At 35.0% G+C, this 26,027-nt stretch overlaps 1 protein-coding gene across 9 annotated transcripts in view; it reads right to left on the bottom strand.

Moving 5' to 3' along the window:
- The window catches only part of Mctp1 (multiple C2 and transmembrane domain containing 1), a 415,812-nt gene that overhangs the window by 199,137 nt on the left and 190,648 nt on the right, over window positions 1–26,027 (bottom strand). For 3 of the 9 annotated variants that reach the window (XM_042690819.1, XM_042690815.1, XM_042690820.1), the window contains exons 6-9: window positions 25,137–25,175; window positions 18,271–18,330; window positions 3,291–3,461; window positions 302–432 (exon numbers count right to left, since the gene is read on the bottom strand). In XM_042690819.1, coding sequence (XP_042546753.1) covers window positions 302–432; window positions 3,291–3,461; window positions 18,271–18,330; window positions 25,137–25,175 — 401 coding nt within the window. The remainder of the gene's footprint in view (window positions 1–301; window positions 433–3,290; window positions 3,462–18,270; window positions 18,331–25,136; window positions 25,176–26,027) is intronic. The other 6 variants (XM_042690817.1, XM_042690823.1, XM_042690824.1 and 3 more) reach the window with 3 other exon arrangements.

The raw sequence follows: 26,027 nt of genomic DNA, 5'->3' as shown, positions 1-26,027 counted from the left end.
TTTAGGTAACCCATATCAGATGGAATTCCTCTTTTTCAACTCCCATAACTTTTCTGCACAATAATTCTGACATCTGGAGAGAATTTCTGAACATTAAATTGGAATCGCCTGTGTCCATCGATAAGTCAAAAGTGCCATCTACTGGTAAGTCTTAGAATATATTTCTCAGTTCATCCAAGCTCTGCTTTCCAGTGAGAACATCGCTCCCTTCCAAACTGTAAAGATACTTTATCTATAACCAAACATTCTTTCAACAAAACTTTTCTTCTAAGGCAAACCAAGAATATAAAATTGTACAAACCTTCCAATAAAATCATCTCTTTTCCCTGCATCTTTGTCCCATGCAGTAATATCAATGATTCCTCCTCTTTCTTCATAGAGATGAAAATCAAACTGTTCCCTCCATTGAGGATTCAACGTTTTTGGCATAATCTGGAAATAAACACACACACATACAAACACACAGAAAAACAACCCCTCACTGTTAGCTTTTAAAGACGCCTTTACAGATTAATTTGAGACTCTAAATCAGACTTTAGGTATCATTTAAGTTAATCAAGTAATTGCATTGTTGACATTAAGATTTCAAAGAAAAATAGTATCTTTACTGTAGGATAGACCCTAAAGAACATGTCCCAAAAAATGAAAAGATACTCCTTGATTATCTTACACATCAGATAAGAAACAGGAATTACACCAAAAAGATCACTGATAGACACAATAAATCACTCAGAAGCTAACATTCATTCTACATAATCACAGTTGAGGGATGAAGGCATAACTCATCATTTCACAAAAAACGAAGATGAAGATTCCCTACGTTTCTTTTTTCTCCTTACATCTTTCTCCCCTCGATAAGATATTGTGTCTTTTTTTAAATCCTAGCACATGAAAAGCAAACAATAGCATTCTGTGGGGTCAGGAGAAAAAAGCCAGAAGCTTTAGGCTAGCCAGGTGAACTTTGATTTTACAATTGCAGCATTGTAATTGTAAAATAAGTACATATCATTGTTTTTGACAGTACACCCATTTATAACCATGGAGACGCTGAGAAGAAATGTATATTCTTCATGTTGTCTATACAAGAAAGATATCTAAAGTGCAATTCTGTGACTTCAAGTATTAAGATAAGACATCTGGCAGAAGCAATAAACAAAGTTCCTGCTATCAATGTGTTTTAAAATTCTACTCACCATTTGGTTAAATAATGCTTATTGTTTCTCTGCCCCCCCCCCCCCCCCCCCCGCTTTTTAAAGCAAGAATATATGTAGTGGCCTTTTCTCTTTTTAATATATGTAGACAGGTCTTCAGGTGTAAAGAGTTTGAAAGCAATGAAGTATGTTATGTGCAAAGGTAATGCAAATGAATCACAATTTTTAAAGTTCATAATCTGAAATTAACCAGCAATAGATCATGGATGGAAAGAGCAAAGAAAGACATGTGTCCATAGCTGACTTTCATATTTCATACCTAAAGAGCAGAACTATAAAAGTAAGTAATGTTATAAGGTTGGTAGAAGATGGAAATGGTGTTAATTGAAAGAGGGTAAGACAGAAGTATGGACACTTTTGGAAACTGCTTTAAAATTTGTTCTTAAGAGCTATGGGTGTGTGTGTGGGGGGGTGATGGGAGGGCAGGGATGGGAAGGGGAAACAAAGGAGGAGGCAACAGTGAATAATAAGAAATGCATTCATTACCTTGCTCATGTAATTGTAACCCCTCTGTACAGTATTTTTCACAATAAAAAACGTATTAATATTAAAAAAGAGCTATGGGTAGCAATGGATGTATGCTTGATAATCACAATTTCTTTTTTTTGGAGGGGGGTGGTCCGGTCATGGGGCCTGAACTCTGTGCCTGGGCGCTGTCCCTCAGCTCTTCAGCTCAAGGCTAGCGCTCTACCACTTGAGCCACAGAGCCACTTCCAGCTTTTTTCTTTTTTGCTTATGTGGTGCTGAGAAATTGAACCCAGGGCCTGATGCATGCAAGGCAAGTGCTCTACCACTGAGCCACCTTCCCAGCCCGATAATCACAATTTCTTAAGCCAGGTTCAGAGGAACTCTTATGGTCTTTTAGGGTATCATCTGTTTTATTTAGTTGGGCACGAACCGACTTTCTTTTCCATTCTCATTTTTGGGATTGCCTTGCTTGTATGATTTTCTTGAGGTCAGAAATTATTCTTTCCCTTCCCATGTAGGCACCCCATTAGATAAGCAAACAGATTGCTGTTCTTGCTGTCTGTTAACAAACGAGTTCTGTGATATCTCTAATTCCTTATGTATTATTTTTTTAAGCTTTCCATCTATTGTCTAGATGTAAACTATTGATGTTGTTTATCAAAACATCTGTGATGCCATCAGGTAAAAGAATTCCCACCAAAGTGGAATAAGTTATTTAATACAGATGGAGATGATCATTTGACCCAACTGTCAATGAATACCAACTATGAAAACTGATCATAGAGAAGTTAGAAGTTAGATTTAATGCAGAGAAAACTGGGCCAAAAATATAGCTATGACTACAATGACTTTTACTAATTGCTACTGCTGCTATCAATAATAGAATATTAATATTTTCATAGAGTATTCCTAAGCATATCATTGGTACTCCACAATTTTTACTACTGCTCTTAGCATTTACTGGGTACTATTATGACCAAGGCAATACTGTAAGCCCTTTAGATGCAGACTATGCATTCATTTTCTCTTCTCAATAACTTTCTTAATATTATCTTATTATTATTTATTTCTAAAGATTATTTTAATTCTCATATTTACAGTTGAGGAAACTAATACATGCGCACACTTAGCCACGTGTTCAGTGGCACATCACTCACACAGAATTTTATCTTTTGTCTGCAATATAAATAAAATCAACACAAAATCTTGCAGTGTGCATTGGTCCAAGTCAGGTTGAATAAAATGACTCAGCAATTCATAAATATTTTATGGCATGTAAAATAACTGTGTTTTTAGAATGGATGCTAGCACTACTTAATAATGGTAACCAACCCTGTGCACCTTGTGCTGTTCTTTTATTTTTCTTTTAAATCTGCACTAGCATGGTAAGAGATAGTTTCTTACATTATTCCTGTGTTACTCGTGAAGAAACTGAGACAGAGAAGTTACATGCTTACCCAAGATAAGAAATACCACAGCATTGGTGACTTTGTTCAAAGGATCCATAAGCATTTAAAACTATACAGTGTTGTCATTTCCTGAAGCACATATATTAACTAGCCAATATCTTCCCAATATTGAAGAAAGAAAAGAGAGATGATAGAGAGCTACCTTGCTCTTGTACTTCTGATGTCCCAGTCGGAACTTCACATAGGGATCACTCAGTCCATTAGAGTCCATTGCTTTAAGGTCTCGGCCCTCGATCAAGGTAATACTGACTATTCCTCTCCACAGATGAGATTTTCTGTGTTGGTCTGACAGACGTAAACTTTGGGTCTGAAACTTTGGTAAAGAAAGGAAGTTATGTTATCATATTTAAACCTAAGCATCTCATTTGTCCTTTCCCTCCCCCTTGTTACAGTTTTCCAAAGAATAAAAATAGGTAGTTAACATTAATTATAATTTATGTATTATTTATTACATTAATAAATTATGAGGTTATCATCTTATGATAAACATATTCTGTTTAAAGAGATAACAGTCAAATATAATCTATAGAGTTCTCAACTCTTATGTGTATACTTTTAGAGAATTGTTTGCATTTGTATTAAGTATACTCACGTAAATAACTATTAAAATATTGAAGACCATGTTTACAGTGATATTTAATTTTTAATTGTTTATGGTTTTGAAAGCATTTCTCATGTTAGAAATAGATTTTTACAGAATTTTAAGCTAGTAGATTAGTTGCAAGTTATATTAAGACAGAAATTTTGCTACATTAGAAGACAACTGAATTTCAGCTCACTAGAGAATTATTATTATTATTATCATTATTTTGTCAGTTGTGGGGCTAGAACTCTGGGCCTGGGTGCTGTCTCTCAGCTCTTCAGCTCAAGGCTAGCACTCTACCACTTGAACCACAGCATCATTTCCAGTTTTCTAGTGGTTAATTGGAGGTAAGAGTCTAATGGACTTTCCTACCTGGGCTGGCTTTGAACTGTGATCCCCAGATCTCAGCCTCCTGAGTAGCTAGGATTACAGGAGTGAGCCTCTGGTGCTCAGCACTAGAGAATTATTTTAAGGAACCTCAGAATAGCAACAACAAAACCACTATATCCACTCAAGATGCCTTTGCTTATGCCTGAAATATGCAACACAAATACTGTAAACCATTTAAAAATACTAAATGTGATTTACATTGGAAAGTGTGTTGCTGGATATGTTCTTTTTTAACATATATATACACACACACACATACATACATTTTATTGTCATTGTGGAGGTCATATGCAGAGGAATTACAGTTACATGAGTCAGGTATTGAGTACATTTCTTTTTGAATCATGCCTCCCCTTCCATTGCTCTCTTTCAGCTTTTCCCTCCTGTCCCTCATCCACAAGATATATAGTTCATTTTCCACATAGGGTCTAGTGAGTACCACTGTTGTTATTTGTTCACCCTTTGTTGTACCTTTTAGGTACCTCTTTTCGCCGCCCAAAGACAAATAAACTAACAAGACAAAAGGAAAAGACAATAACAGCAACAAATCTTTTGTTTCCTTTTCTTGGAGTAAATTCCATGAAATATTATTTTACATGATCATATGTGCATAGCTATTGAGCTTTTGTGATCCACTCCTATGCATATCCTTTTTTGATTTCACTGTGTGAATGTCTAAAGACCTATATAATTTATCATGTCCTAGTGTATTTTTTTAACCATTCAGTATGTTTACTTTATAGGTACATTCTAGTTACCACAAATGAGGGAAACATGCAACCTGTATTTCTTTGAGTCTGGCTTACTTCACTTAATATAATGTTTTCCAGGTCTTTCAATTTCCCTACAAATGGTGCTGGTATATCATTCTTTCTGATGGATGAGAATTCCATTGTGTGTGTATAATATATATGTGTATATATTACATTTTCTTGATCTATTTGTCCACTAAAGAGCATCTGGGTTGATTACATATTTTGAGTATGGCAAACAATACCACAATGAATATGGTTGTGCTGTTTGCTTTAGTGCAGCCTTGTTTGTGTTCTATTGCATAAATGCCCAGGAGTTGAATTGCTGGGTCTTATGGCAGCTCTATGTTTAGTCTTTTGAAGAATCTCCATATGTTTTTCAGAGAGGTGGAACAACTTTACATTCCCCATCAACAGTGTAGTAGTGTTTCCTTTTGGCCACATGCCTTCCTGCATCTGTTGTAAATTTTCTTGATATTGGTCATTTTAACTGGGATAAGATGGAGTCTCAATGTGTTTTTGATTTGCATTTATGTCCAAAGATGTTGACCACTCTTTTTTTTTTGTTGTTGGTTGGGGGGCCTGATCTCTGTGCCTGGGTGCTGTCCCTCAACTCTTTAGCTCAAGGCTAGCACTTTACCATTTGAGTCACAGCACGACTTCTGGATTTTTCTGCATATGTGGTGCTGAGGAATCGAACCCAGAACCTCATCATGCAAGGCAAGCACTCTATCACTGAGCCACCTTCCCAGCCCCACTCTTACTTCTTCATTTGAGAAGTCTTTTTTTAAGTGTTTGGTCAATTTATTAATTGGGTTGTTGAGGGTTTATTTTGGGGGAGGGGTTAATTTTTTGAGTTCTAAGTACATTTTAGATATGAGATATGTCTGATGCATAGCTGGTAAAAATCTTGTCCCATTCTTTGGGCTATTATCTTGTTATCTATGTCCTTTGCTATGCAGAAATTCTTCAGTGTGATGAAATCTCATTTATTCAGTCTTTCTTTGATTTGATTCCCTTCTTTGTGATTCTGTATCTTTACTTGCGAAGTTTTTTTTTTTTTTTTTGGTCGGTCATGGGGCTTGAACTCTGGGTCTGGGAGCTGTCCCTCAGCTCTTCAGCTCAAGGCTAGTGCTCTACCATTTGAACCACAGGGCCACTTCCGGTTTTCTAGTGGTTTATTGGAGATTAAGTGTCTCACAGATTTTCCTGCCTGGGCTGACTTTGAACCACGATCCTCAGATCTCAGCCTCCTGAGTAGCTAGGATTACAGGTGTGAGCCACCGGCACCCAGCTACTCGGGAAGTTTTGACCTGTGCTTAGAAGCCCTTCTCTTGCCCCTGTAATCTTTCATGTTATCTGGCCTTACATTGAGGTCTTTGATCCATTTAGAATAGATTCTGTTGCAGGGTGACACATGAGGATCCAACTTCAGTTTTCTGCGTGCGGATAGCCATTTTTTCCATTGTCATTTGTTGAAGAGGCCATCTTTCTTCCAACCTGTGTTTTTAAGCTCTCTTATCAATACTAGGTGGTTATATGTTTGTGGACTTATTTCTGAGTCTTCTATTCTGGTGGTGGACTTTCTCCTCATTCTAGTATTTGAATATTTTTCTTTTAAAAAATATTGTAAAGGTAATGAGTATGTTTCTTTTTGAACACTGTTATCCCATCATTTTCTCACACTTTCCTCTTCCCACACTCCCTGCCCCCACCAAGTTGTAAAGTTCATTTCCAACATAGTGTCTGGTGAGTATCATTGTTTATATTAGTTCATCCTTTGTCCTGCTATTTCTGTGATTCCTTTTCCCTTCCACAGATCAGTTAAACTTATATACAAGACAAAGGGTACAGAAAACTGAAAAAAAAACTATAAATAACTGCAGATAGTACCTAATAAAACTTCATTTCCAATTCTTGGAGTTCATTTTGATACACTTCATTATATATGGTCAAATCTACCTAGTGATTGGGCTATTGTGATCCTTTGCTAAGAATGTCATAGATAAATTTTAGTTACTACAATGAATGAAACCATGCAACCTACACTTCTTTAGGCCTGGCTTGCTTTGTTTATTGTAATTTTTTTTCAAGTCTTTCCATTTCCTTACAAATGGGGCAATGTTCCATATCTTAGCTATGGTAAATAGTACTGCAATAAACATAGTTGTGCTGGTAGCTTTAGTACGGTCTTGTTTGTGATTATTCGGGTAAATGCCCAAAAGTGGGATTGCTAGGTCATAGGGGAGGTCTATGTGGAGTCTTTTAAAGAACCTCCATACTATTTTCCAAAGTGGTTGAACAAGATTACACTCCCACCAACAATGCAATAGGGTTCCCTTCTGGCCACATCCCCAACCCAGATGTCCCTCAGTAGATGAATGGATATATTAAGTAAAATAAGCCAGGCCCAAAGAAACAGGTCCCATGGTTTCCCTTATTTGCAATTACTAGTATATGTCTGAGACAAACAGAAACGGTCAGATAAGTTGGTATTAGGTGAAATGAACCCCAAGATAAGGACTCATGGTTGTTCTTTCTTGCTATTGTTTCTAACATATTTATAAGATGATTTCTTTGTTGTTTGTATGTCCCTCCCCCACAGTATAACCCCTGTTTTCACTGTATTTAATGTTGATATAATTCGGGGAGGGCAAGGGAAAACCAAATTGTTTAAATAGGGATACAGGTGGACCCATTGCAACAATGAGATGTACAAGATGTTATGTCGAAAAACTTTACAACTTTGGCGCGGGGGTTGGGGGGAAGATAGTAAGCTGAAACAAAGGAGGAGGCAACAATGCTAGATAAGAAGTGTACTCATTACCTTGCTCATGTAATTGTAACCCCTTTGTATGGTATTTTCACAATAAAAAAATTAAAAAAACCAAAAAACAAATGGAACAATGTCATTCTTTCTGATGGAAGCATAGAATTCCGTTGAATATGCATGCCACATTTTCTTGATCCATTCATCTAATGAGGGACATTTGGGTTGGTTCCATATCTTAACTATAGTAAATAATGCTGCAATGAACATAGTTGTGCTGGTAGCTTTAGTAGGGTCTTGTGTATGGTCTTTTGGGTAAATGCCTAAGAGTGGGATTGCTGGGTCATAGGGGAGCTCTATGTTTAGTCTTTTAAGGAACGCTCATATGCTTTCCAAAGTGATTGAACAAATTTACACTCCATTTGACAGTGTAGCAGCATTCCCTTTTGGCACATCCCCACCAGCATCTGTTATAAAATTTCTTGATGGCCATTCTAATTGAGGTGGGGTGGGATCTCAATGTTGTTTTGATTTGCATTTCTTTATGGCCAGAAAGACTTCAGAAAATTCCTTATTATTTGGGTGATTGTTTCTTTGAGGATTTGTTTTTTTTTGGGGGGATTTAATTTTATTGAGTTCTGAGTATATTTTAGACATGAAGACCTTGTCTATTGTATGGCTAGTGAAGATCTATTTCCAATCTGTGAGTTTTCTATTTATATTGCTAGCTTTGTTCTTTGCTATGCAAAAGCTCTGAAGTTTAATGTAATCTAATTTATCCAACCTTTCTTTGATTTGTTGTGTTTCTTGGTCTTTATTAAGAAAGTTTGACCTGTGCCAAGGAGCCTAAGTGTTTCCCCTATTACTTCCTGTAGTATTTTCAGTTTATCTATCTTATATTGAAGTGTTTGATCATTTGGAGTTGATTCTGGTGCAGGGTGATATATATGGATCCAACTTCAATTTTCTTCACCAATTCTGCCAGCACCATTTGTTGAAGAGGCTGTCTTTCTTCCATCCTGGCTCCCTTATCAAAGATTAGGTGGCCATAGGTCTGTGGGTTTATTTCTGGGTCTTCAATTCTATTCCATTGGTTCTCAGGCCTGTTCTTGTGTCAGTACCAAGCTGTTCTTATTACGACAGATGTGTGATAGAGATTGTAGCTTAGTATTGATTTGAATATTTTTCTTTAGTGAGTTTCATTTTGATCAAATTCTATATCATAATGTTCAAGTCAGTGAACAAAATTTTAGAATCTTCTAAATTAGTAAGTCTACTAAAATATTCACATAGTTTCTTTTAACTAAATAGCATATTACCAAAACCAGGGAAGTAGCAGAATAGTAAAATAAAAATTTTCAGTCTGGACTCAGCATCATGTACTACTGTAAAATTATTATTTTTATATTGTGAAGCACCTGTTCCACTTATAGTCATTACAGGAATATTTGAATGTCCTTTCATTTCTAAATGATGGATAAGCTCTATTTGCTATCTAGTTCCTTCATTATTAAAAAGTTACAGCCTATACAACTCCTCCCATTTGAACTTATTCTTATGTGTAAACCATAGTGGGCCATACCATTTTTGTATGTCATCAACAATTATAAGATTTCAAAGTGCCTCTACTAGAAAAATACTCATCAACAGACAATAGTTCTAATATTTAAATATTTGAATACAATTATTTTTATTTTTTATTTTTTTTGTCAATTGTGGGGCTTGAACTCTGGGCCTGGGCACTATCCTTGAGCTCTTCAGCTCAAGGCTAGTGCTCTACCACTTGAGTCACAGAGCCACTTCTGGCTTTTTCTGTTTATGTGGTGCTGAGCAATCAAACCCATGGCCTCATGCATGTGAGGCAAGCACTCTACAATTGAGCCACCTTCCCAGCCCTGTATGCAATTATTTTTAAATGATATTTTCCCAAATTTTTGCATAGCAATTTTTTCAGAACTGGGGTTTGAGTTCAGAGATTCACACTTGCCATTTAGGTACTATATCACTGACCCATGCATCCAGCCCTTGTTTTGAATTTGTTTTAGATGTGGTCTTGTTTCCTGCCTGGGTAACAGGAGCTACATTCCTATTTTTTCACTTCTCAGTGTAGCTAGGATGAGATTTATAGGCCCCTACGCCCAGCTTCTTCTGGTGAAATGGAGTCTCACAGCCTGGAACTGTGATCCTACCATGGTATCCTCTCATATTGATAAGATTACAGGTGCACCAACTCTTCCAGCTATTGGTTGAAAAGGGATTTCAAGTACGTGCTGTGCTGGCCTTAAACCATGATCCTCCTGATGCCATTTTCCAAAGTATGGAGGATTAGAGGCATGAGATACTAGCATCCATCTAAACAGCAAATTTTGAATATTGCTTATTAGTATCAACACAGAACATTATCATCAACACACAATCTTCACCTCTGAGTTACAAGGGAAGACAAGAAATGGTTCATGGAGCATCTGCACAACAGTTCCTCTGCTCCCATTTGTTTTATATAAAGGTATTTGTTTTCCACACTGAATTTTTTTGAATGAAGAGTTTCTCAGGTTAAAATAATTGCTTAGAATTTATTGCGCAAAGCAATAAGGCTTTTGTTTTAGTTCAAAGACTTCATGCTACTTATCATTATATAATACAGAAGTTGATTTTGGTGGTTGATTTAACCACATTTGCTGCTATGGCGTCTGCCTCTAACAGACAGACTCCCAACTTCATTTCAGAAAGTTTTGTTAAGGAATATGATTGGCAAAGGAAGGAAAGAAGGAACACAAACATTGTGGCAAGTCAAATAATGTTTTAGCAAAGGGAAGAGAGTTAAAAGCAACCATTCAGGTAGAACTTTAAATTTTCAAAGCATATATATGTGCATCATAGCCTTTGATTTCCACAAAAACACTTAGTAGAAACGCAAGGCTTACCTAGCTTCATTTTACTAATGAGGAATTTGAGGCTGAGTGGTTAGACTAATAAATAAGTGGATGAATGATTAGAACTCCAGAATTCCTGTCATTTATTTCTAAGCTTATCCCAGTAGGAGTGTTTAGGATAGAGACTCTCTTACAGGCTTATAGTTAATTAAAGTAGAATTATAATGTTGACAAATAGTACTCTCTAACTTTCCAGTTAAGTGGATTGATTATATTTGGAATGTCATTTCAATATAGATTTTCCTATATGACTAATTTATGAATCACCTCCTACTTTCCTCAGAGATAAGAGTTTGCTTGCAATATTTTAGCTTACTGAAGAATTTTCTCAATTCTGCAACATATTATCTAGAAGCAGAAGTCATACTTAGTACTGAGACTAGTCTAAGTTGCTCAATGGTATTAGTGAACAATATGACTGTCACAACAAAACTTCTTACTATGTACAATTTAATATGTGCTGAAAGCTGCTGGTCTTTTTATAAGTACCATGACTGAAACCTTCACTTATTTGCTCTTCTTCCCAATAATTTTTTTGTGCCAGTCCTGGGGCTTGAACTCAGTGCCAGAGCACTTTCCCTGTTTCTTTTGCTCAAGGCTAGGTCTCTATCACTTGAACCACAGATCCACTTCCATTTGTTTGTAGTTTTTTTTTTTTTTTTTTTAAATAAAGCGTCTCATAGACTTTCATACCCAGGCTGGCTTCAAACTTCAATAGTCAGATCTCAGCCTCCTGAGTAGCTAGGATTATGGGCGAGAGCCATTGGTGCTCTGTCACAATATTTTACACAAGAACACAAACAAGGCAAAGAGGAAATGAATACTTCCTATGGGATTTTTCATACTTCCACAGAAAAAAAGGACACAATGGAGCCTGTCTATTGCTCTTAGTTGTCATGAGATGCTTTTCTATTACCTGGAAGGACATTTCTCAAATAGTTTGGGAAACAAAAGGAGAAAAGGAAAAAAAGTAATTCTTCACAAAAAGATAGTTACTGGATTTAGGTATTAAGATGGTCTCTTGAAAGGACTAGAATGAAGAATAAAGGTTTCCAGACCATTCTATTCATATTTCAAGGTGATTTATTTTCTAGTAATCTTTTTTTCTCTCAAAAATGTCAGATTTCTAAAAAAATTCTATAACCTAATTCAGCTGTAGATTTTATTGACTACATGATCTCAAGTAACTGCATAATCATTAAACATACTTAGTTTAGGTCATGAAGAATAGAAAACTGAAATAAAATCATAAGATAAAGATAGAAGATATAAATGCAGGCTACCATTATTAGAAAAGACAGGCATGTAAATAGAATTGGTCCACCTCTGTTGGTTTTATATGCATGGATTCTGTGCTGAACATGGACAGCTATTTTTGTCTTGTCATCGATCCCTAAACAATACAGAAAAACAGCCAGTTTTCATTGAATTAGATAGTTTAAGTATTTTATCAATGATTTAAAATATACAGGATTCCTACATAGGTTGTAGATAAATACTATGCCACTTTATGAAAGGACTTCAGCATCTGCAGATCTGGATGCCCACGGGAGGAAAAGTTTGGAGAGATCTCTCATCCCAGCACCATGATATGAAGACCATATTCACTCATATCTTTCTAGAAATTTCTCCAGGATTTGGAAATGCTGCTTCCTGGAACTTACTACTGGTTTTCAACACTATTCTCCAAGGTCTCAAGTATATTGAAAACACTTTTCTGTGTGCAGCTTATAACACACACACACACACACACACACACACACACACACACACACACACAAAGACAGCAGAGAAATGTTATATTTCTGTTACTCGGGAGTATTTTTTTAATTATAAAGCATTCACATGTAGGATGTAAAATTACTGTGACAATAATTATTACTTCTCCACTTAACCTTCTTTTTAATTCCTTTCACTGTTCTGATATCAGAAAAAATCCTAAAAAAAAACCAATTTGTACCATAAGACTTGAAAAAATAATTCTGGCTATGTCTCTAGCTATATTTATTTTCTCTGACATTATCTCTTAAGAAGCCATATACACAGAATCCTTCATTATATAATCTTTTGATTATACTTTCTTGACCATTGAAGCATTGTTCTACTTTTGAAAAAAATGGCTGGAAACTATAGAGTTCCATTGCATTTGACTTTATTGTGCTACATGACATCATCTGACAGTAACTTGAAAAGCAATTATTTTCAAGTAGTTTATTTTTAAAATTAATTATGATTGCTGAAACAAGTAGCACAAAGCTTTCCCATAGAGCTCTGATCATTCATTTCCATGCATATGTGTGGCAGGCTGGTTCCTCCTGTCCAGGGCTGCCACAGAATACAACTTTACAGTCCTTGATGGCAAAATGTGAAAGTAAGTTCAAGTATTCCATTCATTTATTATTGTCCTTTCTGAGTTTGCATGAACTGTGAATTCTGAGAGCTTTTTGTACTGAAAACCTATTTTACACATATGAAATAGAATTCAGGTCTTGAATTCTTGTTTTCAGGGAATAATTTATTAGTAAACTAATATTCTCCTTAAAGGACTAGCTAACTAGTCTAAGATCTTCCTATAGCTACATATCACTGACTACTGCTTCATACGTTAATATCTGTTTTACCTGGTATCTAGTTACTCTTTACTAATTCTAAATGTGGGTAAATGTTTCTTATGAGAAGGAATCTCAGGCTTTGGTGTATATGAGAATCACCTGGGTACAGGTTGAAATGAAATTGTGACTCTACTCAAGAACTTAATCACATCCAGAAAGCAGCAAACCCACTAATTGCAACAAAAAAGTTGACAGCTAAAATTTATAGACTGTCTTGAAGGTTCAATATTCTGTCTTTTCAAAGTGCGTTTTTCTACTTTCAATTTGGATTGGATTTTTCCTTTTATTCTTTCTTCTCCCCATCCCCAAAGTAGAATTCCAGTCCAACAAAGACTTAGTTGAGAACATTGCCTTAGATAACAAAACACTGGTAGGGTTATGCTGGTTTTACAGAGGGATAATGTTACAGTCTCAGGAGTAGTTTTTGGTTGACTAATTATCAGTGCTTCAATAAATATTTATTTAACATACATTCTATGAGAAAAAACAATAAAGAAAAGTAATAAACTTTGCATTCTTGATTAGTAAATAGAAAAGTAGGACTAAAGAAGGGCTTGCAATAGGATAAATAATATCCATGTCTGAGAATGGGCAATTTTGTTACATAATCAGCATTAGAACAGAAGGGAAGACACCTGGAGAGGAGATTAAACTACAGTACTGGGCTCCACTCTGAAGCTACTGATCTAGAGGAAAAGGCCAAGGAATCTGAATTTTGAACAAGTTTCTCAGGTGGCATTGACGCCACTCATCTGTGGACTAGACATTCATGTATTTGCTATACAGCAGAAGCAAACCTTTGAAACACAGTATCACATGATTTAAAGAACATCAGAATAAGTGATTTTCAGTGCTTTTCTGGTCATTGAATTCTTCTCTTTACCATCCCTTCAATGAGCTCATCAGAATCTCGATTTTTATAAACATAAAAGTAATGAGTGATTATAAATATATACCAAACCAAAGCCACCCCTCCCCCTCCAATATCTCTTCTCTACTAAAACCAAAGAGTAGAATGTGATGGATTAAGGTATATGTAGCCAAATAAGAGATCCTGGAAGGAAATAATCATGATGGAGCTCAAAGTTTGTATTAATGATTTCAAGGGTTGCTAGAAAACATTTTTAAACAAAAGGGATGAAGGGATAAGAAGAATTAGCTTTAATAACATAAATAGGAAAGATTGGATTAGGCCACTCTGAAAGATGGGTTAGGTGAAAATATCCATCAATGTTCATTAAGCAGTTAGAGTATGACCAGACATTCACATTCTAGTGGTTTTGATGAGAAGCATCTCTTTTTAAGGTAAAGAAATTGAACCACAGAGAAGATTAAATACCCTACTCAAAGCCAAAAGTCTAGAGATTGACCAGGGAAAGAATTAAATCTAGAGCTACTTATCTAATCTGTGATTTTTCTGATATAAAATGGAATTAATTGGCACAAGTTTTTTTAATTGATTTGCCTTAAAGATGAAATATATCCTGGTTATAGATTACTGAGGAAAGATACTTAGTGGCAGGCAAGGAAGCAAAAAGAGCCAGGAGTTAATAACTGTCATATATTATTCATTAAAGTTTATTAGATAATTGTATTCTATACTCAATTATCCATCTATCTAATGTCTGTCAATATGGTGGTGATGAAATTGTGGAATCTAGCATATGGGTTGAGAGTATGTCTACATTCTCATTCTAAATAATAAAATATATTACAACTATTCTTAGTAAAACTGGATAACTAAGGACAGAATTTTCTATTAGTCTAGATCCTTGATTTAAAAAATGTAAGCAAAAAACTATTTAAAATCAATATGTGGCTAAGGGAATACAGGTATGGTATACCACTCCTCTCCTTAATGTATACAAAGAATCCTTGGCTTTTCTTACCCTGGATTGTAGTATCTGTACAAAACCTAATCCTTTCAAATGAGCCTCAGATACTGCTAAGCTGGAGTGAAAGACATTGCTTGTGTGTTTACAATAAGCCATGTGTGGAGTCAGCTCTTTTCTCTATTTTCAACACAGAGGTGGCATGTGCTTTTATTTAATCAAATGATTCACAGGCCACTACAATGGAAAGATAATGACAGCTTTGAATGGGTGTTTTGTGCAGCCCAAACTAGTGTGTGGGGCAATTATTAGCTCAATCCCAGGCACAGGCAGGTTCTATCTTTTCCTTTTCCTGCAGAGTTTATTCTGGTGAATTGCAGTTGGATGATGAAGTCCAACAAGTAGATTTGTTCTGCAGCTATCCACTCTCTCAAAGAAGGATTGCCTTACAGAAAGCCTGCCAGTGCTTTGTGCAGCCTACTGTGAAGTGTCTTTTCTAAGAATGAAGCCTCAATCCCTTTTCTTCTTAGAAGATGATTCACTGGCACTGTAATCCTTAGAAAATTTCTCTTGGCTTTTCTTCTTATTTTTTTCATATTTGTATTGCTTTTGATAGAATTTGTGGTGCCAGGAAGGTATTTGTATTTACTGAAGGTGTTTTAACTTTCTCCTTTTTAACTGTGGGCAAACAAAATTTCTTTAGCTTAAACTGTATTCTTCAAAGCATATGCTAATGTAAAGTCACCATTCGTATTGTAATATTGTTGGATTGTTAATCTACAGATTTCTACCACTGATACAGATAAGGAATGATACTGCTTTGTTTGACTTACAGTTATTTTCTTTGTATACTTTTAATTAAAATTTACAAATACTTTTGAGATTATGTTCATGTGCCAAAATAAAATACCTGACTATTGGGGTAGGATATATTATACATAGTAAATTTGTTCAAAATGAGTTTTGGCACCGGATTATATTTTTTATACACAAAATAAATAACTCTTATTTAGTTTGCAAACTTCCTTCAACCATTTGTCCATCTGTTCCAACTATACTGGGTGATCTGACATAAGCCCCATTTTCTGTGTTTTCTATGTACTCTTCTTGTCATAGTATTTTCCTTTATTTTTATGAGTTCTTTTGGCATTTGACAGCCCTTTTCACTTAAAAAGTTAAACATTTTCTTCAATTCACTATGTGATCTTGCAGTATTATTTAATCAACTCTATTATGAGAGTCTAGATATTTGTTTAGTAGAGATCACTAGATTTAGAATTTAAATATGCCAAATATTTGGAAGTACTGTTCTAAATGACTCATTAATGAGAAGCTAAAAATCTTTAATGAATTGCTAACCTAATTAGAGTAAACCAATGTGATTTCCCATTTCATGAGCAAAATGGCGATTGTCCTATTTACTGTTTAATGCTGTGTGTCTTAAGATATGATATTTTGATGAATTATAAAAGTTATGCATTTGGAAAATTAGAATTTTTAAATCTTTTTACCCATTATTATGATTTTATGAATATAGTAAATAGTACTGGCATTTTTACTAAGAAAGTTCTGCTAGGATTTCATTTTCTTCATTATAACACTTAGTGTCTCCTGAACATGTGTATTGATCCTTCTAAATTAAGCTGATAATTTCTTTTCAAACCACATCTTGTTTAACTCATAAACTCTTGATCCAAGATTCTATTTGAACTAGTTTTTAAAAAAAATACTGAAAATGTAAATGAGACCCATAAGAAACCTCCTTTTATATATGCATCCAACATACTTATGACAATATAGCTTGGGTAAAGAGCCAAGAGATAATTTACCAAAGTGACATATACATGAATATGCAAGATAATACTCATCCAAAAAAAAAAAAGAATTGGTCACTAGTTATTTGATTTGTAAATGAAACAACCAACTCAGCAAGTCTGCAAGAGAGAAAAAGCTGTAAAATATGGTTTTTTATATCTAAAAGCAACCCAAAGAGATATTTTAATGGTCTACGTCCTTTAAAACATTTATTTCTGTGGCATCTGGGGAAGTAACTGTGCAGATCCTATTATCTAGGTACTTTAGGACAATGATATCACTTCTCTGGGCCTTAATTTCCTCCTTGGTAATAAGAATGGCTTCTGTAAAGTTTCTGCCCTTGACTCAATTCATTTGCTGTTCCCCTGTGTATGCTCAGAAAAAGACATTACCACTATACTTTGGATACAAAGAAAGCCATCTCTTAAGCCTGCATATTTGTTGTTCTAAAGTTAGACAGTTCAAAAGATTGAGAAAGTTATTAGAGAATGCTGCAAGATAAATGCAATCAAACTGGAAGCATGAGTAAGTGGAAGGGTCTAATTTGGAAAGAGCAAAGCAGAAAGATGTTGAAAGAGAAAGGGAAACCTAAAAATAAAGTGGGGGGAGCATAGTAATTAGAGTTGATCATGGTGGCAAATCTCGCAGAAAATCCCTAAATTCTCTCAAGTGAGAAAACAGTAAGACAATTTTTTTGCACAAAAAGCCATTTTCCACCTAAGGTCATGGAAGGATTCAAAAATAGGTAGCCTGTGTGTTCATGGATACTATTGGATCATATAAAAGGAACGATTATTTTAGCAAAGACATAGTATAACTCTAGCAAGGAAGCTTGCAGTGAAGGCAGTGGTCTGAAAGGCAGTGAGAAGGCTACTCCTTCAGACAACCTCAAAACAAGAAAAGGCTGCCAAACATGTGTGTGTTGCAACAGGCAGGGATGAGTACGTGTTCAAAGACTGGGTCACTGGTCAGTGTCTGACTTAACCTGGAACCTGGCAATCTGTATCCTCAAGGCAAAGGTAATTGATTTTTCAGTATTCATGGGAAATTTGAGAGCAGAAACAGGAAAATAGCAAAGCCCTAAGAGTCTAGCATTGTCACTGCAATGTGAAAGGTTTTCAAAGAAAGAGGAACTTTCCTAATGACAAAATAGTAAGTGTAGTAACAATGAATCCTTTTGTTTATGATCACAAAAAATGAGTCTGTTCAAAGACCAATGCTTTTAATTATATGAAGTTCTTTATGTTTTCAAGTGAAGAAATGTTTAAGTTAGTTAAATAGATGATATAGAATGAATTTAATAAAGAAAGCAAATGAATACATCAATCTGGGAACCTGTTTTGAAAAGTGAATTTCTAAAATCACGATGAACTTTCAAAATGGTTCTTTGGAACCCAAAATTAAGAATATTCATATTAAAGGATGTAGACATTACCCTCCAAAAGAAAGACTTCACAGAGAAATAAGATCCAACCACTTCATTTTCTGAGAGGTCCTAAAAACAAACAAACAGTTACCTAAATTTTAAGATGCATTGAGAATACTTAATTGGTATTCAAAATTAAAAAATATAATCAAAGAAAAACAAAAAACAAGAAAAAATATAAATAAAAGAGACTTCGAATGTTTGAAGTTTCTTCTCTTGAATAAAATGCTCTGATGACACATAATAAAGTTGAAAGCAGATGCTTGGAATCTACTTACCTCCACCTTCTTCATTAATCACTAAGATGTCTTGGAGTTTGTTGTTTCATTATAGAAAGTAGAATTGTTTAAGCATATTTTAGGATTTTAAAAATAGAATACAAGATATTTGTTCCTTTTAGCAGAAAATTATGTTAACCACAGACCCTGGGAACATTAAAAATAATTGCAGAACTCTTAGTCAATTCCTTACAAAAATTACAAATTTCCTGATATAATTACTTCATTATCATAGCTCTTTTACAAATTTTTAAGGAAATTACTACTGAGAAAGGTGGCTGTTGGGCTTAAAATAAAACAATAGATACAAATTTGATATTTTATTACTTAATCCTTTATAAACTAGGGAGAATAAAACTTTAGTTAGCTAATTTTAAACTGAACATTTAAATTTGCTTCATTTGAGCTTTTAAAGTTTTGTATCCTCTCTCTAGGTATCAGTTATGATAACATTATGGGAAACTTATGAGACTTATAGGAAAGTTCAGTGTTCGATGCTGATGAACAGGAACTGATTGTTCAATGTTCTTATCTATGGTTTTTGTGTTCACAGTAGTGGTCTAGAATCTCATGTTGGATCCAAGGCATAGAAAGTGCACAGTAAATTTTAGTTGACTATTACTGAACGTCACTTAAAGTGATATTTGTAGGGGCTGGGAAGGTGGCTCAGTGGTAGAGCGCTTGCCTTGCATGCCTGAGGCCCTGGGTTCGAATTCCTCAGCACCACATAAGCAAAAAAAGAAAAAAAAGTAATATTTGTACAAGGCCATAGATCTCTAGCAAACATGATTTAAAAAATCATAATAGAGGGCTAGGAAGTTGGCTCAGTGGTAGAGTGCTTGTCACGCATGCATGAGGCCCTGGGTTCGATTCCTCAACATCACATAAGCAGTAAAAAGCTGAAGTGGCACTGTGGCTAAAGTGGTAGGGCACTAGCCTTGTTCTGAAGAGCTGAGGGACAGCGCCAAGGCCCAGAGTTCAGCCTCCACAACCACCACCACCAAGAACAAAAATTATAGTAGAAAATAAAAACAAACTAAACTGCTAAGCCATTTGGTTAATTTAAGAGTGGGCTTGAAATTACATTAGAGTTTATCTGTGCAACCTATTTGTGCTTTTGAAATCCATTTCTCAATGAAACAAACTAATCATATTTTCCAAGTTGCTTACTTAGAGTTTTAGGCTCTTTTGTTGGGGGAGAGGGTAGCCTTACTAATGACCTCTGGGTCATTAGGACTCTTGCATTTCACATAGTAGTATAGCAGCACCACTTAGCTATTATTATTCACATTTACACATATGGTTTTAATTTGACATAGCATCACATCAGATTCTACACATTAATAACAAAAAGTGATACACATACATTTGGATTCTGGGCACAGATCATAAGTGGGTTGACTGCAACATGTTTGGTTTTTTTTTGGTTGTGGGGCCTGGGCGCTGTATCTCCACTCTTCAGCTCAAGGCTAGCACTCTACCACTTGAACCACAGCGCCACTTCTAGTTTACTAGTAGTTTATTGGAAATAAGAGTCTCACGGCCTTTCCTGCCTAGGCTGGCTTTGAACTGTGAACCTCAGATCTCAGATCTCAGCCTCGTCTCCTGAGTAGCTAGGATTACAGGAGTGAGCCACCAGCGCCCAGCTACTACATTTTTGACTGAAAGAATCCTCTTCTAGCTTTTAGAACATTTGCATGCTTTCCTTTTCAATTGTAAACTTCTCTCACTGTGATTTACAAATATTTTTTATTAATCAGGATGTGCATCTACATGTGAAAAAATTTATAGATCATATTTAACTGTACTAAAATTTTATTCTTTCTAATCTTTCACAGTTAAAGGCAGAGGGTATTGATCTAATTGTGTGCAAAAAGAAAAGAGATTAAGACATTTGGGAAAATGGTAAGCATATCAGTTAACATATCTTAAATGTGAAGGCCAATCAGTGATCAAATATCTACTGTAATTATGAAAATATATCCATTTTAAAGTAACAGATTTCAGAAGTTTGGTTACTGGGGTCAAAATATACACTTTTCTAACAGAATGACATTACTTCATCGTAGAATCTCTAATCTGAATTATGAAGATGACCTTATGGCATTTCCAAACATAAATATGAGAGCAAAAATAATGGCAAAGTAAGGATTTCTAAATGAAATTATGTGTCATCTTCAAAACATGTAAACATAACATTTTTTAAACACACATATATAATAACTAGATGTGAAAAACACACATTATATAATAACTAGATGTGGTATATGAAAAAAAATCATTTTGTCCATTACAGTTGAGAAGGCTCTTAACAAAAATGTTTTGAATTTCTTTTATTATTATCATTAAGTAATTGTACAAAGGGGTTTTAATTCAACTTATCAGTTTATATAAAAGTTTTCAAATTTTATAGCTTAAAAATACCACCGACTTTTTAGGAGATGACATTTGTAGAAAGGATCTGATAACTATGTCTAACTATATGAGATTCTTTAAAAGGTTTTATTTCTCCCACATTGCTTCAAGCAATTACAAGTTTTCACTAACTAATCTGTCATCCAAAATATTAAGCTTAACTATGCTCTGTAACTTGCACATTCAAGAGTTTTCTGCTTTAAATTAATGATACAACTTTTTTTTTCCCAAAAGTCTAACCAAGTTCACTGCTTCATTCAGCCAATGCATAAATTGTTTTTTATTCATTAAAATTATGCTGTGTTTATATAAAATCTTTATAATAAGATGCATTAAAAATGATGTAAGCTGTCATGTAACAGAAGACCTAGTAATTACTCAAAAGATGAACTTCTCAGGCTGGGAAGGTGGCTCAGTGGTAGAGCGCTTGCCTTGCATGCCTGAGGCCCTGAGTTCGATTCCTCAGCACCACATAAGCAAAAAGAAAAAAGCCGGAAGTGGCGCTGTGGCTCAAGTGGTAGAGTGCTAGCCTTGAGCTGAAGAGCTGAGGGACAGTGCCCAGGCCCAGAGTTCAGGCCCCACGACCGGACCCCCCCCCCCCAAAAAAAAAGATGAACTTCTCATAAAACATAAACTTCTCATAAAACTTCTAAACTGTGAGGCTATGAATCGTAACATGTATATCATCACAATATTTCTTACATGTGCAAACACATTATTATCCCACTTTAGTAGCAAACTCATTCTTCTAGGTTAGCAGACATGTACACTCATGCAAACACACACATTCACACAATATTGCATAAAACTGTTTAATCTTACCATGTGATATCTGACAGAACCAATTATTTCACTTTTTCTCTATTTTTGATTTGACACAACAAAATTTATTCTCAAAATACATACAAATCTTTTTTTTGAGCGTATGAAACTTTTCCTGATGAATAATTTGAACTTAGGAGATATTATCAATGATATGTTACATCTAAAGAGTATGATATTATAGTAACTCAAAATATTACTCTTTCTCCATCAAAATTCATTTTATAGCATGAGTGTAACTCTTTGACCAGTATAATTATCTAATTGCCCAATTTGGTGGAGACATTGATTTAATGTTTTTTTCTCAATACAACATTTTTCTACCTTTTCTGTGTAAGGGGGAGAATTTGAAATGTGTCTGGGGAAAACCAGAGTTTTAAAGAATGCTTCAATCCTGAGGAAATGAAATATAGAATTTATAACTTCTTGCTGAATATAGCATGTATTTTACATATTCTTGCTCTTCAGACATAGGGGTAAGTACATTTTCCCACCTTTTATTACGTTTGATAGCACACTTACTGCAAATAAGATGACTTGGTTCTGAACAGCAATTATGATTTATTTTCCTGACTTCAAGATGGCTTCCCTGTCTCTCTCCTCTGCTTTGCCCTCCTCCCCTGTTTCATCTATGTCCCTGCATAGAAGTGGGTTAGAACTTAGAGCCTCTCTTGCAAGACAGGCACACTACCACTCTAATTTTACATTCACCAACTGGTGCTCCAAGGCTGCATGCCAGCGTCCTGGCCTCAGAATTCAAGAGACTTCATTTTATAAATTAAAGTTCCCAAGAAGAAAGTGACTTGTGTTTGTATGTAAAATTTATCTTTGATTTTGAGCAAAGTGACATATGTACATATCACTGTTAAAATGTATGAAACCACAATCTCATCATTTATCCTCCAGTTTCCCAGGAAGTGTAATGCACTGGAGGAAAGGATCCAGAGAGCAGTTTCTACCTGGTAGTGTGTGTGAAGCATGGTGAGGTAGGTACACATTGAAATGTCGAACTTGCCCTTCTTAACATTGAGCACTGTACTCTTGTAATACTAATATGGCAGGATATTGCAAATGTTTCAGGGCATAGTGAACATCTGAGTGAATTAGGAGGTGTTCATTATGTTCTTGTGAAAAAGAATAAAATGAATGAGCTGAGTTTAATTGACTCTGCATTTAATATCCTCATTAAATTTTATCCAAATCCCTCAGACTAAAACCCCAAAGTAATATGAACACACGTATTCAATGTAAAAAGCTGCCAAGTTCTCAAATACGTAGCGTGTTAGAATGCAGAGCTTCTGTATCTTCAGAGGCATGCTTGTACCAATGTAACACTTTTTATGATTAAATGGATTTTTAATGGTAATAACTCAAAGAATTTTACACATAAATAGTCAAAATAAGATGTTTATTATTCATTTAAGACTCAAGGAAAATATGTGAATTTACTTCTACTTAACATATAATTAAGATTAAATTTAAACATTAATATGATTTTTTTGACCGGTCCTAGGGTTTGAACTCCAGACTTGGGCACTGTCCCTGAGCTTCTTTTGCTTAAGCTGAATACTCTACCACTTTAGCCACAGTGCCACTTCTAGCTTTTTTGACTAGTTTATGAGAGATAAAAGTCTCCCAGAGGGGCTGGGAAGGTGGCTCAGTGGTAGAGCCTTGCCTTGCATGCCTGAGGCCCTGAGTTTGATTCCTCAGCACCACATAAGCAAAAAGAAAAAAGCCGGAAGTGGCGCTGTGGCTCAAGTGGTAGAGTGCTAGCCTTGAGCTGAAGAGCTGAGGGACAGTGCCCAGGCCCAGAGTTCAGGCCCCACGACCGGACCCAAAAAAAAAAAAAAAAAGTCTCCCAGAGTTTCCTGCCTGGTTTGGCTTCGAACCTAAATCTTCATATCTCAGCCTCCTGAGAAGCTAGGATTACAGGCAGGAGCCACTGCTGTCTGGCTTACATTAGATGTACTTTTAAGAACATTTTTTGTTATTGTTATTTTAGGTTCTTTCTTTTATATTAAAATATGTATTCTTTTATATTATATATAACATATATAATATATAAAATATATTCTTTTATATTAAAATATACTTCTTTCTTTTATATTAAAATACATAATCCCCATTAATACCAAACTATATAATATACTATTCTAGCACTACATGTCAAATTTATCTGGAAGATAGACTATTGCAACACTATGGATTATTGTATTTTATGCAATTATATAATAATTGATACAGTATGAAGGAAAGTCAAGTCATACAAATTTAACAATAATTTTAGTGTAACACTAACTTTAGAGTACAAAGAAGAAAGTAATACAAAAACTAATGTGTAAACATTTCTTTAAAACTTGTTTTATAAAAACACTGTGTACACTCAGGAATCCTAAGCAAGTGATTTAGGGATCTGACCTTTTGACGAGTTATCTTTTGGTTATTACTGCTGTAAAAATTAGGAAGGAACTGTACATAAGAAATATTTGTTAATTAAAATATTACCACAAATATAAAAAACACTTTAGTATGAGTAATTCCCTAATTCACAATAAATAAAGATGACAAAATTAAAGAACAAACTTAAGTAATAGCATGATTTGATCAGAATGGAAGAAAAAAGGATTGTCATGTTCCAGGGTCTAAAAAAATTCATCACTCTGTAAAAGAAATACTGATTTTTTTTTCAGTAGAAATTTGAGCAAGCATGGGTTTTTTTTACAAATAAAATCTTCTGAATTTTTTCAAGGCTTGCTATAAATTTTAGTATTATCTATTCATCTATGTCCAAGAACAATACTTCCACTTAGTTTATGTTTTATATGTGTTGTAAGTAACAAGAAGAACTCAGACTAGTCTATTATAGGTACCATAAATTTCTGACTCCCAAGACCAATGCATTTCCAGGTGTGAGAAGAGGCATGGAGGGAGATCGTTCTCAGTTATACCAATGTGGGGGATTCTGAACATGGAAAAACCTTATACTCAATTTCCTGTGAACAAAATAGGAAATTCAGTGACTACTTCTGTCCGGAGTACTTGTTCCTGCCTACTCCTGTCAGTTCATTGGGGAGGGAGGTTTTCTAGACCCTGTTTACACATTATAGAGGCCAGATGCTGAGAATGAGGTCAAGAAATGACCAGAGCTTAGCAAGAAGATGATTTGAGTGTTCTGAATTGCTGTGATTTCTACTTATCAAGAAAGCATTGCATGATTTGCTTAGAATTTATGGAGAAAAAAATAACAATTGGAGGGATGAGAATCTGTGGCAGAACTTGAAAAAGGATGAGAAGGGTTTGGGAAAGCAGCTGATAGTCTTCTCAACAAGAAAAGCTGAAAGATCACATGCTAAGAATTACCTTACTTGATCTTTTCCAACTCTTCCTCATTAGCATTGTCTGTAAATGAAATAAAGCAGTTCATTATCTTCTCACTAAAGTACAGAATAGGGCAGCCATTGTTTTCTAGAGGAGACATAACATTTATTAGCTGTTTAAATAGCAAACTGCTTTCACCAACAGCTACACAAGACAAAAATTGTTTCTCACATACACACCGCTAGAGAAACATCTTTAACATCCAGACAGTCTTTCTTGTGAGTTCACTTGCTTTATCATTTATATGAAGAAATGAGACAGTATATTTTAAATTGGAAGGAAAATTTGAAATACTTTATTGACTAGAAGAAATACATGGAATGGGGGTTAAGGGTGTACACTTGGCTTTACTGAGTTTATGAAAAACTTTTTCTTCAAACACATTTACAGTCTAGGTTTGGTAGCATCTTAAAATTGTCCCTGCTTCCAATTAATCTTTATATCATGGTACACAAGTACTTTCAGCTGAGAACAATGCTACATATTAGTAGATTGATGGATATTAATGCATCTTTCCACTAAACCTTTACCAAAACATTCCCTTTGAATTACTTTGTTCTAGTAAGAGGTAGTTATGGCAAATAAATTCCTGGAGAAATTTATTTCTGTTTGGTTTTGGTAATGTCAATGAGAAAGCCTTAAGATTAAAAAAAATCTCTTTGTTGTTAAAACATCTCAATGACCACTGTGTTCTTAGCCTTGATTAGCCTATTTATACTGTCTGTTTTAACACTACCTCTGAAAAGTTGCAGTAAGGAGTATAAAATATTTGAGAAATTTTTATAGAAATTCTTGTCATGTTTATACATGCAGGAAACATATTAGGGTGGTCTTTAAGAACTCTATCTCTGGGCTGGGAAGGTGGCTCAGTGG

The sequence above is a fragment of the Dipodomys spectabilis genome, unplaced genomic scaffold (assembly GCF_019054845.1).
Source record: "Dipodomys spectabilis isolate Male_0828 unplaced genomic scaffold, ASM1905484v1 ptg000140l, whole genome shotgun sequence".
NCBI lineage: Eukaryota > Metazoa > Chordata > Mammalia > Rodentia > Heteromyidae > Dipodomys > Dipodomys spectabilis.
This window is presented reverse-complemented; position numbering and strand designations above follow the sequence as displayed.